This window comes from Brassica oleracea, chromosome C2, assembly GCF_000695525.1.
Source record: "Brassica oleracea var. oleracea cultivar TO1000 chromosome C2, BOL, whole genome shotgun sequence".
In the NCBI taxonomy this organism is placed as follows: Eukaryota; Viridiplantae; Streptophyta; class Magnoliopsida; order Brassicales; family Brassicaceae; genus Brassica; species Brassica oleracea.
The window spans coordinates 52,534,989-52,550,950 of NC_027749.1; the positions used below are offsets into that span (position 1 = coordinate 52,534,989).

Genomic DNA, 15,962 nt, shown 5'->3' on the forward strand with positions numbered 1-15,962 from the left:
TTCCTCGGAATTTCCTCGGAATATTCCGACGGATTGATATTTCCTCGGAATTCCGTCGGTATATTCCGAGAAAATTCCGAGGAAACCCAATTTTGTGTTTCCGGAATTTCCTCGGAAATTCCTCGGGATATTCCGAGGATTTCATTTTCCGTCGGAATGTCCGTCATAATACCGCTGTTTTCTTGTAGTGATCTACCACTCATCCCCTGCAAAAACAAAACAAAAATATTCCACTACAACCATGAATTATATAAAATTCATGAAAAGCTTAGCCATGTCTCAATTAGTTATAAAACAACACTCCCTACACAAACTGTACAATAAAGAGCACAAGTGTCTTTGGTTAGCTAAACCATATACTATAAAAGTCTCTTCAAAATAAACACAATATGAAAATAATACATAGTTTCGATAAAAAAATAAACTGTAAAACGTTAAAAAAAAGAGTCAATTCAACACAAACAAATAACTCCAAAAAATTTAACACCCATAAATAAATGATTTTTAAAACCAAAGTTAGAAAAAGACAATAAATTCATCTTTTTAACCTCACCCTATATAATACATTTTTACAATACCTTATGCTCCCACAGATACTCCAAGAATGAGTAACCAACCACTTATATCTCATCAGCTCTCACATCAAACAAGTTGTTCAGGTGAAAAATCCAAGCAAATACTACAAGTCTACGTCCACAGATCCAACACACAACAATCCATCATTGATTTTCAGCTACCATCTATCATCGACGGCCAAAGTAATTTTAATGACTTAATAACTGAGAGCATGTAATACATGTTAACATACTATGACATTCATTACCTCGATTCAACATTCTTCATTGAAGAAACTATCCAATACGTGAAGAATGAAGTAAGAAATAATGAAGTAAGAGATGACATCAATATCTTAGCTAATGATATTTAAGTTACTCTAACTATCAGAGACTATAACCAAAACGCAACATCAAGACTAGACGTTGATATGATCATCACCGATCTAGAGGGTGCTAATAGGCCTCCAACTACGGACGAGGAAAATGATATATGCATTGTATGCTTCGGAAATTACAATGATGGAAACAATCTTTGCTCTCTTACTTGCAACCATAATTTCCATTTTGCTTGCATTGATCAATGGCTTCGTACACAAAAAGTTGTCTGGTATGTAGAGAAAGTAATCTATGATGCCAGCTTAATTAAAAAAATTAAAAAGGGTTTATTGGATCCTAATTCTAATATCATTTATATACTATTCTCTACTTTGATTTTAATTTAAAAAAAAAATATATGAATAATGTGTGCTCATTAATTTATATTTTTCTTTTTCACCATTGCTTTCTCATTAAAAAAAAACAACAACAACTGACACTTTTATACAACATTCTATAGCTTAAAATATGGCTACATCAACTAATACAAATTACACCAAAAACAATCGCTCCGCTCGTAATGCAGAAACACCGCTAGTTAGTAATAAAAGTTACCACGTCACTGTCAATGTCATCCTCAGCATCTGATCCTGTTGCCTTGCCTCACACCGTCTTTCCAGCTCCGTTCCGTTTGGCAGTCAGTGTCTACGCCGTGAGGTAGCGGCATAATGGCAGAGACCAGTATTGGGCTCATTGTCTGTATGTTACTTTTATGCAATGTAAAATATCATGTTATATATAGATAGTGTTTTTGTTTCTTTCTTTTTTGGAACACAACATATAGATAATGCTTTATAATGTTACAAACTTGCAAGACATGACACACAAAGCAAACTGACGTCAGAATAGTTGAAGCAAGTTGAGGTTATGCTCTGCTTCCTCTTCAGTGATTATCAAATTCTTCATTTTCGGTTTGAATCCTACCCATAAAAACACAGTACCTTCGTCGCATTTCACCTCCAGATTCTCTAGATTCTTCACTGAATCTGGCAATTCACATCGATAACAATCTCTCATGGAAATTTTCTTTAACTTCTGCAATTTTCCAATCTCCAGAGGCAACCTCTTTAGTTGGAAACATCCAGAAACATCTAGAAACCGCAAATTGCTTAGTATCTTGATCGTTTCAGGAAGCTCAAATAAACTACTACAAGAAACCACCCTCAGCATTTCAAGGTTCCTCAAGTTGCCTATAGCTTCAAAGAGTGTGCGAAGCTTGTTACAGTTTGTGATGCTAAGCTTCTTTTAATGATACAACTTGAGAGACCCAATTTGGTAACTCAACAAGGTTGTAACAATAATCTATTTCGATTTCTTGCAAACTCTGTAGTAGAGTTTCAGAACCATCAAACTCTGACTCGTTAAGAGGCTCATCGAAATGACACAACCAAAGAGATAGCTTCTCGAGATTATTGAGCTCAAGTTTGGGAATGTCATGCAAAGTGATTGAACCTTTCTCGAATCTGATTCGTCTCAGGTAAGGTAATGAGCTGAGACACGATAAATTGGTCAGCTTTGTAGGTTCAAGACCGTGATTCATGATCATCACGACTTTCAGTTTCTTCATTGTAGCATTGAAGTTTGGTAATGCATAGTTCGATGAACAGAGATTAAGAACTAAAACTTCAACGTCGGGACAATGCATTTCAACCCAACACGATGTAAATGAATCATCTGTAACCAAAAGAAGAAGAAAAGAAAAAGAAAGAAAAGATCAATCACATCAAGTTATAGAATATTATTGTTAAAGAGTGTGTAACAACAAAGTAAAGAAACAATCGTATTACCAGTAGATATAGACAATAGAGAAGCGTTCAAAACTATAGGCTGTTTTAGATTTAAACACCAATTTGGAAACTTGTTCTCTTGTATATCCATGTTTAATCTTTTCCTTTGGAGGATCGAAACCGACTCCTTTTCACATTGATGCATTGCAAACTCTCTAGAGACGTTGTCTTGTTTCACCAATAACTCATTGTAGAAACAATCTCCATACTCATTTTTCCTGATACTAAAGCATATATAAAAAAAAATGATAACTGATAAAAAGAAACTTTTCAAAGACAAACAATTAATAACAGGCAGAATCTGTTTTGGATATTGGACCTAGTTTTCAACATATATAGCAAGATCAAGAATTGGTAGATGAATAGAAAGTAACATACCCAAGAGGAAGAAGTTTAAGGAGATTGTGGGAGGCAAGATCTTGGAGGTGATTCCTGCAGATGATATCCTCTTTACTGTATAATCCTGACCATAAGTCGATTATTGTGGAAGCAATGATCTTCTGGTCTTTAAGAAACGAGCCCATGTCTATGAAACACTCTCTAAGATTGTTGTTCGAGGCATCAAAATTTTCGATCGAATCCATGAGAAATTTTACTGCCGTTTTCTATTCAGTGTGGCTCTTTATTTCTTTTTGTAACTGAATTATCGACATTTATAACGAAATGGTCCCAAAATAGAGTTTTAGTAAATGATAACTTGAGACCCACGGTAAAGTCAGAAGTGTCATTGAAGGCAAACGAAGGGTCAAAAACGTTTATTAGACCATTGACGAGGTAAATTAAAAGGTATGAAGCTTAGACGTCAATAGAAAAATTCAACAAGAAAATTGAAACTAAGAACTTGTAGTGTGAAAGTTATTCTATTTATTAATAAAAACAGAAGCATACAACATTTCTTCTATTTACCTTGGGACCATCTTGAATAACAAGACACATACAAACATTAAAACATATGAAGTAAGTTCAGATTATGCTCTATTTCCTCCACATGAACTCTCAAGCTTCTCATTTTCGGCTTCAACCTTTCCCACAAGACCAACCCAGTTTCTTCATCGCATTTCACCTCCAGGCCCTCTAGACTCCTCACTGAGTCCGGCAGCTCGCATCTCCAACATTTCCTCATCGACATCTTCTTCAGCTTCTGCAGCTTCCCAATCTCTAGAGGCAACTTTCTCAGTCCTAAGCAATGCGAAATATCCAGAAACTGCAATTGCCCGAGTCTCTCCACCGTTTCAGGCAGCTCAGAGAGATTAATACAAGAACTCAGCCTCAACACTTGTAGACTACTCAAGTTTCCTATAGCCTCAGGAAGTAGAGAGAGCTTGTTACAGTTCGTGATGCTAAGTGTCTTCAACGAAACAACTTCACAGACCCAATACGGCAACTCATCAAGATCGTAGCAATAGTCTATGTCGATCTCCTGTAAACTAGGAAGAGCTCTAGAGACATCTATTGTTTCATCTTCAATGTCGTAGAAAACCTCACCGAAGCTACACATAACCAAAGACAACTTCTTCAGACTGACGAGCAGCAAGTGGAGAATGTCCAGCGAAGTGACTGAAACTTTCTCCAGTCTGATCCGTTTCAGGTTTGGTAATAAGCTGAGGCACGAGAATCTGGTCAGTCTTGTTGGATAAGAACCGTGGTTTGTGATTATCAGAACCTTTAGCTTCTTCATTCCAGAAATGAAGCTCGGTAATGCAAAGTTTTGTGAAGAGATGTTGAGAATCAAAGTCTCGACATTGGGACATTCCATTTCAATCCAATTCGATGAGAACAAATCATCTGTCATAACCAAAAAGAGAGCAGAAAAAATCATATTTCAAGAAACAACAGAGAGAGAGATTAATATAAACCACTTACCTGTAGAGATAGACAAGAGAGAGGCATTGATGATAATAGGTTCCATTTGATTCAAACACCAGTCTGGAAATTGAGCCTCTCTTATCTCCAAATTTAATCTTTTTCTTTCCAAGAATGCTTCTAATCCGCTTTGATGGATAGCCAGCTCCCTGAGGATATCATGTTGAGTGACTAAATACTCATTGTAGAAACCCTCTTCCTGCTCATTTCTGCTGATGAAAACCAAATAAGTAAGTAAGTTCATCCAATGGTAGATGGGAAGAGAGAAACAACAACATACCCGAGAGGAACAAGTTTAAGTAGATTCTGGGAGGCAAGGTCTTCAAGGTACTTCATGCACACGGTACTGCTACTACTCCTACTTTTACAGTATAGTTCCATCCATATGTCAATTAGGACAGAAGCGCGTATCTTTTGGTCCTCAAGAAAGCAGCCCATGTCCATGAAACACTTCTGAAGAGTGGGTTCCAAGGCATTGAAGCTAGGCTGGAGACATTCAAGCACAGTAGGCTGAGGAGGACTATCAAGAACTGTTTCCCCTTGAGACCAGCTTTCCACCTGCCCTTTCCATGTATTTAGAGATCTTCCATTGAGTGAACGGCCAATTACTTCAATTACGATTGGGAATCCATTGCAACGTTTCAATATCTGCCAATAGCAAGACAAAAGTGAAGCTATATAAGTAATCACATTTCTAATCTACATATATTGAAACTAATTACCTTTTTGAGAAGATGTTCGTACTCATCTGGAGAGGCGTTGTTACGCGGTGATGCCCATTGAACGAGAAGGGCTCTTGCATTTTCATATTCCAAAGGTTTCAGATAATAAGTGGGGCCAAAGCTCTGAAACTCAGACCTAGAAGTCACCAAAACTTTATAGTTACCCAGAATGCTAATACGGAACTTCTCAAGGAAAGAATCAGCTCCCTGCCAGACATCATCCAACACCAGCAGTACAGGACCGTCTTCAATGAGTTTCTCCAGCAGTTTTCTCAAGGCAACGGCTGCTTGAGTATCGTTCTCAAACGTTTGGGGAGCGTGACCGTTGTACTGGAGTAGATTCTGTACAATGGTCCTGAAGTTAGGAGTACTTGAGACAACATTAAACAAGATATGCTTGAAATGCCCTGCCAAAAATGGAAACAACACGTAGAGATATGATTAGAAACAAATATAACAACTTAAAATGGAAACTTTTTTTAAGATAGGCATATACTTTTGACGTGTGCATTGTTGCAAAGGTGAGTAACGAGGGTGGTCTTGCCGCACCCGGGAGGAGCAGAGACCACGAGAGTATCCACATTAGGATTGTCAATGAATCTCTTGTTAAGATCCATCAAAGGCCAGTCCAACCCAACGGGGGAGGGGGACTTATCAAGCTTTGGAACAGAGCAAAGATGATCCGTAAAAAAAGGCAGTGCAGGAGCAACACTCAAGCTGTCCATTCTCTTACCCAAACCCTCCACCACAAGGGACAGATCCAACTGGTCCCTAAACTGAAGAAGCTGGAGATCGATGCCACAGAACTTGACCATAGCTTTATTGATCCTCTCGATTTTTCTGGCGTATTTGGGTTTATTGTAAAACCGGACGCTCTGAAACTTGTGAATCAGTAGATGAGCTTGTTCGATGGTATCCCTGAGTTCATGTAGCTCTCCGGAACTGTGGTCTAGCTTGTCTCGCAGGGAATCGATCTTTTGGGTCAAGGGAAGCAATCTGGTCATCGTGGAGACGAGATCCTTGGACAGGGGTTTGAATGATTTGTACTTCTTTGCCTCGGCGATGGCAAGTTTCAGAGCCTCCGAGACCAAAGCTCCCCCGAAAGAACCTGATGCCAAGTCAGCCACAGCGTTCATTTCATTCTTCTTAAAACGATCTGAAAAGGTTTTATGCTCTGAGATTTTCCAAAACGACGATAAAGATAACAGAGAGAGACGAGAGACGAGAGACGAGAGACGAGAAGAAAGAAAGGGCTTAAGCTTAATCGCAAATCTAATGCCGTCGTCGTCGTTGACTTTTGGCAAATCCGTTTCTTCCTACTACTTGCCGCGCAATTACCTCAGCAATATTTCACATGTGTTAAAAGATAAGATAATGCTTATCCATTTTGGGATATTTGCGTAACTATTAAAATAATAATTACTTCACTAGAGAGAGTAAAATTAGCCGACTTACCTTCTCTATAAATATCATCTTGGCCTCATCAAATTAAATAGATGGACAAGAGTTCACTAAGTTTAGTTTCTCTTTTTTTCGTAGATCACTTCATACACAATAATATATATTCAACACATAAGCTGAGACCAAAAGTCTTCTCCTCTCTCTCGTACACATCGAACTTCTCTCGCTCTTTAATATATATAGTTCATCTTTATATTTTTGCAACACGTTATCAGCACGAAGCTCTGACCAACTGAGGTTTATCAATCCCAAAATTTTTAAACCAATCGAGGTAATGTTTAAATTTATGTGTTTCAATATACTTAATTTATTTAAATTTTATTATTGTTCCGGAGTGAGAGACTAGGTCTTCTCCGTTTATTTTCGGAATAATAGGCGTTGCCTTTCCCGACTGATCGTTATGGTAGACTATGCATTCGTGATCAGAGAAACACGTGGTAGGCGTTGCCTCCGTGAATGAAAAAAAAATAAAGGTCAAAAATGGCAGACTAAGTTTCCTCGGACCTTGAAATAAGTAAAAGTCAAAATGGTAGACCATGTCTCCTCGGGCTTTGAAAAATGATCAATATGGTAGTCTAAGACTCCTCGGATCATGTGGTAGGCTAAGCCTCCAATTTTATTTATGCTATTTAAATTTATGCAATTTAAATTTATGCATTTAGTTTCTGCATTTAAATTATGCATTTCAATTTCTGTCTTTATATATTATTATTCTATGAATTCGGTTATCATATCAAATTTGACAAAGCTCAAAATAAATGCCCTTGATATTACGGGAAATAGTTATATAACCTGGGCAGTGGATGCAAAGATGCACCTGAGAGAAAATGAGCTTTGAGAAATCATCAATAAATTAAAACTATATCGGATAAGAAAAAGATAAAGCCATGATAATTTACACCAGTTTAATGATGGTTTATAAGATGAGTATCATGAGAAAGATCTAGAAGATCTTTGAATAATCAAATCCTTGAAAGAAAGGAATCACCAAATTGTTGGAGTTGATGCACACGGTACTACTTTTAAGGAGGTTTTGAGAAGCAAGGTCATTGAGGTAGTTCATGCACACGGTGCAGCTTTTACCATATAGTTTCCACCCATAAGTCAATTATTATGGAAGCGCGTATCTTCTGGTCCTCGAGAAATGAACCCATGTCCATGAAACACTCTTTGAGAGTGGGTTTCAAGGTATTGAAGCTAGGCTGCAGACATTCCAGCACATCAGAACTATCAATAATTGGTTCCCCTTCATACCAGCTTTCGACTTTGCCTTTCCATAAAAATAGATCTAGTCCTTTAAGGGAACAGCCGACTACTTCAATCACGATTCGGAATCCACTGCAACGTTTCAATATCTGCAATGCAATCCCTCGCCATGTCCAAAAAGAGAGAGAGAAAAAGATGAATTTTAGTGTTTCCAGAGACAGGACAATCAAAGCTTAAACCGTGAAGGTAGAAGGTAATACCTTGTTGAGAAGATCTTCAAACTCATTTGAATTTGTGTAAGGAGGCAGTGGCGATGAGAACTGAATGAGAAGGTTCTTGGCATCTTTAGGTAGCAAAGGTTTCAGATGGTAAGTAGGACCAAAACTTGGAAACTCCTAGAAGTGACTAAAATCTTGTAAGTCAAATCTTAAATTTCTAAAGTAACGATTCTGCTCCATCCCACACATCATCCAACACCAACAATATACCACCATTTCCTTTAAAGGTTCTCTAGCAAATTTCCAAAGGCACTAGCTGCTTGAGAGTCGTTGGCAAATGTAAGGTCTTTGTACTCGTTGCTCGGGAGTAAATGCTGAACCATGAGCTCAAGTTAAGGGTACTTGAGATATCCCAATAGAAGACATGCTCGACGAACTTTCCTGCCAATTGAAACAAAGAGTGTGTGAAGAAATTCTCAGGTGAAAGAGAAAGACACTTTAAAATGTAGTCAGAATACCTTTGATGTCTTGGTCGTGGCAAAGCTTAGTAACGAGCGTGGTCTTCCCGCACCCGGGAGGAGCGCAAACCACAAGAGAAGCAAGGGAATCATCATCAAGGAGCTTCTTCTAACGAAATCCTTCACAGGCTTTGGAACAGAACAAAGAGCCGTAGAAACGGACGACGGCGGAGGAACAATCAAGCTATCCACTCTCTTGCTTAAACCGTCAACCTTATCATTGAGGTTCTCCAGGTACCGGTACTGAAGAAGCTGTAGGTCCATCTGGCAGAACTTGAACATATCCTTATTGATTCCCTTAATCTTTCTTGAGAGCGTAAGTTTCTCGTAAAACCAGACGTCCGTTGACACTTATCAACCACTTTCCTAGCTCTTTGGATGGTTTCCTTGAGATCCCCAAAATCAAAGTCTGCGTTCCCTTGGATCGTATCGATCTGCTCCGTAAGAGGAATCATTATCTTCATGGTTGATGCGAGTTCTTCAAACAAGAGTTTGAAATCTATCACCGTCTTAGCCTCTTTGATCAAACCTTTCAGAACCTCAGAGACCAAAGCTCCCCCAAGACAATCGCTCATTCTTTCTTTCTTTCTTTTAAGCGAAAACACAGGGAAAAAGTTAATATCTATAATATTGTCGATAGATTCTGACAGGTTTTAAAGAACCCCCACAGGGAGAGATCATCGTCGGAGGCGTCGAGGAGAGAGAGAGACGAGGAGAGATCATCGTCGATTTCGTCGAGGAGATCGAGAGATACGAGGAGAGATCGTCGATTGATCACGGAGGCGTCGAGGAGATCGAGAGAGACGAGGAGAGATCATCGTCGATTGATCACGGAAGCGTCGAGGGGAGATCGGTTTCGTTGAGAGAAAAGACGAGATCGGCAGAGTCGTCGAGAGAGAAACACAAGAGACTTGTGTTTCGTGAGAGAGAGAGAGAAAGGAACGCGGAGTGATGAGAGAACCACACGTGTCCAATAAGACGTGCTTTTTCAAACGCTTAATTAAGCATCGATTCTTCTATAATTACTTCATTTTTTTTTAAATCCAAAAATTATTAAGCACCCTCATTAAGCACCTGGGTTAATGGTGCTCTTAAGATCTAAAGCTTCTGCTCAATGGTAAGCAATCTCCTTTTGTTCTTGTCCACTGGTCCCATTCTTTCTTCCTCCCACTTGCCGCGCAATTACTTCGAAACTGCCTCTCTTATTTTTGAGTTGTTTACACAGTGGGTCACATTCTGAGTTTGTCTTACATTCAGAGACACATTCAACATTTGAGGCACTTTTCCTTGGCACTTGTTATTTGATCGGACAATAATACCCCTGATAAGAGCTTTGTTATTAATTTCAACCTCATTTACTTATTTGTTTTTATCTCAAATATTAATAAATATAAATAAATAAATTTGATGTAATAAATTTTAACTTTTCACCCTCTACATTTCGACATCCATTTATATATACTTTAGAAATTTAAAAATAAAAACATAGAAAATGATTTTATAATTAAAATATTGTAGATAGTATTGGATGGATAAGCCATCCACGAAAAAATAATATAAATGAATGAATTGTGGACAAAGAAAATGTGGACATAATTTAAAAAAAAAGTGAGGATTATATTTCATCAAATACATGAATTTATAGTTTGTGTTAAAGGTAAGAAAGATAATCTTCTTTGTGGAAAGAATCTCCTCGGTTGAAGCCACCCACTAGTTCCCAGAGATTTGTTCAACCATCCACGCATAACCCATCCACGCTCCAGCTATCCACACACCACTTATCCACGCAACCCCCATCCACACGCTATCCGTCCACATCTTTTGCAGATCTGGATTCTGAAATCGTAACTTTGCAGATCTGGATTTTGAAATCTACAACAACACTAAGAAACCAACAAAACGAGAATCGATTAAAAAGATTTAAAAGATCAGACAAATTCGGAGAATCTAGGATTTAGAAGATGAGAAGTTCAAACTACCTTCTTCTTTTTCTACATCTTTTCATTTTTTTACAAGTTGTAGTCTCTCGGTTTGCCTTTTTTTCCTTTTGTGTTAGAGAGAAAAAAAAAGAGGTGATAGAATCATTGGAAGATGAAATTTGAATAAAGTCACGTTGAAAGAACGAAAGAGACAAAAGAAAAAATAAAAAAATGTTAATGTATATAATTTTTCGGTTAGGAAGTTTTTGGTCTTTTTAACACTAGAAAGTGCTTTACAAGCACAATGTGTCTTACAGTGTAATTGATAAGACAAAATGTGTCTCTACGTGTAAAAATTTCTTTATTTTTTTAGCAAAACTTTATAATTATTTGGGCCCATCAAACATGAAAAAGGATGTGTATTATTTTCTGCAAAAAAACAATTTTATTAATAAATATTAGAGATTACAAAATCAATATTCAGAATTTACAAAAGAAATAACAAATCATCACAGATACAAGACAGTAAAGAGAGACATCGCATGTGACTCTGTCCATTATAGTGAGAGCTTCCACATATTTTCCGAATACGGCCAGCCCTTGACTCTTGTGGTTTGTTTCACTTTATTAATCTTTAATAATTAGTGATTAAGAGACGACAAGTTAAAAATAATCAAAATTAGTGGTTGATGTTAAGCAATGATGCTTAATCAACTACCCTTCCCCCCCCACATGCTTCCTACTTTCTCTTGATAAACCTCCCGACACATCTTTATTCTGTTTAAATACGATTTTTTATTGTCTTTTTTTGGTTGACTTGTTTCTTACATATTGTTCACAGAGTCAACTATCAACTTTCACAATATTTACACACTTACAGTTTAGCTTGACTGTACGTAAGTGAACGTAATCAGGGGCGGAGCCATTCTGTTAAACTTGAGATTGTTGGCTGTAAACCATCTTTTTGATCAACTAATTCATCTTATTTGATCATTGAGAAATTACCTTGACTGTACGTAACTTTTTGTCACAAATTAGCTTTCAGTAAATTAGCTATCAATGAAGAAAATGACTAAACAGACTGTTATTAATGAGTAAAAATATATTTATATCATCGGGTTAACTAATCTAGATTTAATGTTTAAAGTTAAGAAGTTGAATTTTGAGAATAGGATTTCAAATTTTAAAAAATAAAAAATTAAAATTAAAATTTTCAAAATAAAAATAGACTATTTTGATTATTTTTCTTATTGAGGGCTATTTTTGTTATTTTCAAAATAACTCTCCGTATCTCTTTATCAAAATAAAAATAGACTATTTTGTTTATTTTCAAAATAAAAATAGACTATTTTGATTATTTTATTTAATGAAATAAACCCTCAACTTTAATTATGTTACATATGTTACCTTCCGTCAAAATAACCATGACGAAAGATGATATATGTTAACGGTTTATAAGTTCAGGGTTTATAATGTTGAAAACTTAGTTGAAGGATTTTCTTCCGATTCAAAAGTGGTTGAAGGATTTTATCATTAAAATTCATTAAATATTTTAGAACCTTTATTATTTTTTATGCATTATTTAAAATTGATTTATGAGCTTTTGAAAATAATTTATAAATCCTTATACATTGCTTTAATATAAAATTAATGTATCTAAATTAATAGTTTTCAACACTACTTAAAACTTAATATAATTTAGAAATATTAAGTCTTAAGTAGTGTCGAGGATAATTTATCCATGAAATCAATCTTCCTATTTAAAGTAATATGCTAGTCTTCTTTTCTTATTGTCACGATTTCAGACTTTTGGCTCATACTTTCCTCCTATCCCCGACAAATAATGCATTATTATTGTTATTCTTCTTGATTTCTGAACCAATATGTTGTATTTTTGTTTTATTGATCCATAAAATAATATCTTTGATCTATTATTGTTTATTTATTGTATTACTTCATGTTTTGTAGTATTACTTTATGTTTCTGTAGTATCACGTATAAAATTATATTATTTTATTCTAACAAGTAGCGGGAATGGTAAAAGCTTATAAAATCATTGTGAAACCTTATTAACTATTTGTAAAAGTATTAAAATATTTATGAACTTTTTTAAATTGGTTATAAGATTGACAAAGTAATGTGTAAAAATTTATAAATTAGTTTTAATAGCTTATAAATCAATTAAAGACATTGCATAAATGATAATAAAGATTATAAAACATTAAATGACTTTTAGTGATAAAATCTTCACCTATTTTTAAACTGGAATAAAATCTCTCAACTAAGTTTTCAACATAATAAACCTTCAACTTATAAACTGTTTAATATATGTCACCTTCCGTCATGATTTTTTAGATGGAGTAATATACGTTAACGGAACTAAAGTTGAAGATTTATTTCGTAAGATTTTTAGTTGAGAATTTTGTTTTTAACGATTCATCTTAGTTGAGGAATTTAATTACTAAAAACTCTTTCATTAATACAACAGTTTTATCCCAAACACAGCTCTGGTCTCACGGTTGCATGGAGTCCATGCATGGACCTCTGATCCTCCAATTCATAAATTTATAATGAACATATATACATTCTTTTAAAAATCTGTTTTACTTTTCTATATTTCATTTCTTGGGCCGGTAAATAACATTTTATATTTCTATAAATTAATGATAAAGAAAAGTAGCAATTTTCACAAAATAAGCCTTTTCTCAAAAAAAAAATCACAAAATATAATGTTATATATAATCGATCAGTCCGTAGATCGTGAAACATATTTCCCAGCCGCGAGATTTAAAAACTTGAAATGAATAAATAATAATACAAAAAATATGTTTAATCAGATTTTCACCTTTCAAGAAGGCAGATTACCGTAATGATTAATACTAAATAGACAGTTTTTTTTGTCAACAATACTAAATAGACAGGTACTCCTCTTTTCTTTCACAAATGTCATTATCATATGGGAAAATTTGGATAAATACATTTACGTGAGATTTTATTTTGAAAACTATAATTTCATTTATCTTTTTTTGAAAACTACACTTTGATTTAAGTTAAATGACTAAATTACCCAATCTAAATAAATATTTTTATTTTACAGATTGTTTTTTGCTTTTAATAACACTCCTAAATCTGTGTATAATATCTTATTATACGATATCTTACATTTATTTTGATGAAAAAACTTAAAAATTGACGTTTTTCCATTTTCCCTATCTCCTCATTTCTCTATGGGTCTCCATTTATTTGTATCATCTTCTTCTTCCTCTAGTTCTCCATTTTTGTAGGGCTTATATGTTTGTGTTATTTTGTCACCAATATTCTTAGGTGTAATTTGATTTTGTATATTCTCGTCGTCTAATCTCGTAGACATCGGCTTTGTATAGCCAACATCTACGGCTGCAGTAGTTTCGTCATATGATTTCTTATCATGTTAAGATTAGTATTACATCTTTTAAAAGAAGACTTGAATAAGGTTTCTATATAGCCTTTTGGTTTTCTTTTGATTCAGAAAACATCAAAAGTAGTATCATTTATACAGTACGATAATCTTTGTATATTGTTTGATGTGTCTCATGAGTGATAGATCTTCTACATTCCAATTTTGTCCCACAGACATCAAAGTAAGTTTCCAAAACATGTTTTGAATGCTCAAGACACACACTTTAGGCTTGGAAAGTTTAGATCAGTTTACTGAGATCATCATACATAAACAATTGGGATACATTTCTTCTGAAATTGACATAATGAAGCAAGCACATACATCCACTAATTCAAAAATTGACATACTTCGATGCTGCGGTGATAGATTTTTTTTTCTCGGTACTGCAAAGATCTACGAGGATACATGAAATCAGAAAAATTGTATTATAAACATAAACAATAATAATAGTAATATTGAATTTGTAATTTAGTAGTAATTAGAATACATAATTCTTTTATTCAAATTTGGATAAAAATGGCTTATCACATTTTAAAAAATGTACTTTTAAAAACTTGAAAATATAAGTATATTATTCAAATTTTAAACTATAAATAGAGTATTTTTCAAATTATCCCCATATCATATTGAGTTACAAAAAAAAATGTCATTATCATATTGCAGAAACTAGAACATGAACACGAAGGAAACAGAAACAGAGCGAATTTAGTCACTAATCAGCGGCGATAAATTAGGACATCAAATTTACGCAAAGTTTATCTTCAGTACTCATTTTCTTTCTGGTTCACTTTTATATTTTTAATTTAATTTCATTTACCTTTTTATGGAATCGTTACCGGAATATTTTTACTAACCTTTGGCTGGAAGCAATAATCATAACTAAAACGCGTGAAGCCATTCAATTCCGTTTGCACCGCGTTATCCACTGTCCTTTATTCACATTGACAACTTTATTGTGATTTTATTTTCCTCAAAAATGTAAATTAATTTTAAACCAAACAACGTATAGTACAATTTTAATGTGAAAGTTACCTGAGTAGAGAATAGATTTAACTAGAAGGGTGTCCGCGCTTCGCGCGGGATATTATTTTATTGTTGTTAGATATGATTTTTTGGATGATGTAATTAAGTGGTCAGTCTTATTTGTAAAGAGAATTATTTGATGTTTTATTGTGTTATATAGTATTAGATAATATGTTAATATATTATGTGTTTGTTTTTCAATAATGTGTTGCTGTGTGTATAATAGTACTTGTGTGGTGAAGTGAGCTTCTAATGAAAATTATATTGAATTTTAATAACTTTGCATTTAGGCATTTGTTAATTTTAAGATTGATGGTTTTAGCGTTAGAATTGTATTTTAATTTGTCACATTTTTGAACATTACTCTTTTAAATTTTTTTTGGCCATTCTCCATATTTTGACCTTGAGCCGTCCCCATCTATGTAATTCGCTTACCTTTCCGGTGTGTGGCGCATCTCGCCATCACTGAGAAAAGACTCACCTTTTTGTTCTTGTTTTTCCTCACATTCATCTCTTGTGATATTATCTGGCATTTGTTATAGATTATGCTTACGAATTTCCAATTGTGCGGTTGTTTTTCACTGTGTTGTAGGTTGTTTTGGTCAATATTGGTCCGCTTCTTTTTTAGATTTTGGCTAATTTTACTAATTTTAGGAACTANNAACTACATCTCGTTGGGTTGGGTCAGAGTTCAGTTGTCTTTGATGTTGTCTTCCTCTCGTTGACTTGCCGTCGATAGTCTCTGCTCGTCTTGGTTTTCAAGATCTGATTGTTGGTGATCTGACTTCTATGCTCTTTTTCATAGTTCGAGGATGGCTCCACGGTTTGATGATTTTGTTTCGTCTCCTTTTCTATCTTTGTTCTCTCATCTTGT

The 15,962-nt window shown here is 34.8% G+C and overlaps 1 protein-coding gene and 2 pseudogenes across 1 annotated transcript; all 3 read right to left on the reverse strand.

The window, feature by feature from the left end:
- Positions 1-1,772: 1,772 nt before the first annotated feature.
- LOC106324595 lies at positions 1,773-3,372 on the reverse strand (annotated as a pseudogene).
- A 122-nt stretch (positions 3,373-3,494) lies between these two features.
- LOC106327500 (probable disease resistance protein At5g66900) lies at positions 3,495-6,627 on the reverse strand. Its single transcript, XM_013765661.1, has 5 exons — positions 5,801-6,627; positions 5,305-5,711; positions 4,863-5,230; positions 4,583-4,791; positions 3,495-4,504 (listed from the first exon to the last, which is right to left on the reverse strand). Exons 1-5 carry the CDS (start codon positions 6,438-6,440, stop codon positions 3,663-3,665), a joined length of 2,466 nt encoding a protein of 821 aa, XP_013621115.1. The 5' UTR covers positions 6,441-6,627; the 3' UTR covers positions 3,495-3,662.
- A 1,081-nt stretch (positions 6,628-7,708) lies between these two features.
- Positions 7,709-9,282, reverse strand: LOC106324597 (annotated as a pseudogene).
- Between the last annotated feature and the right edge of the window lie 6,680 nt (positions 9,283-15,962).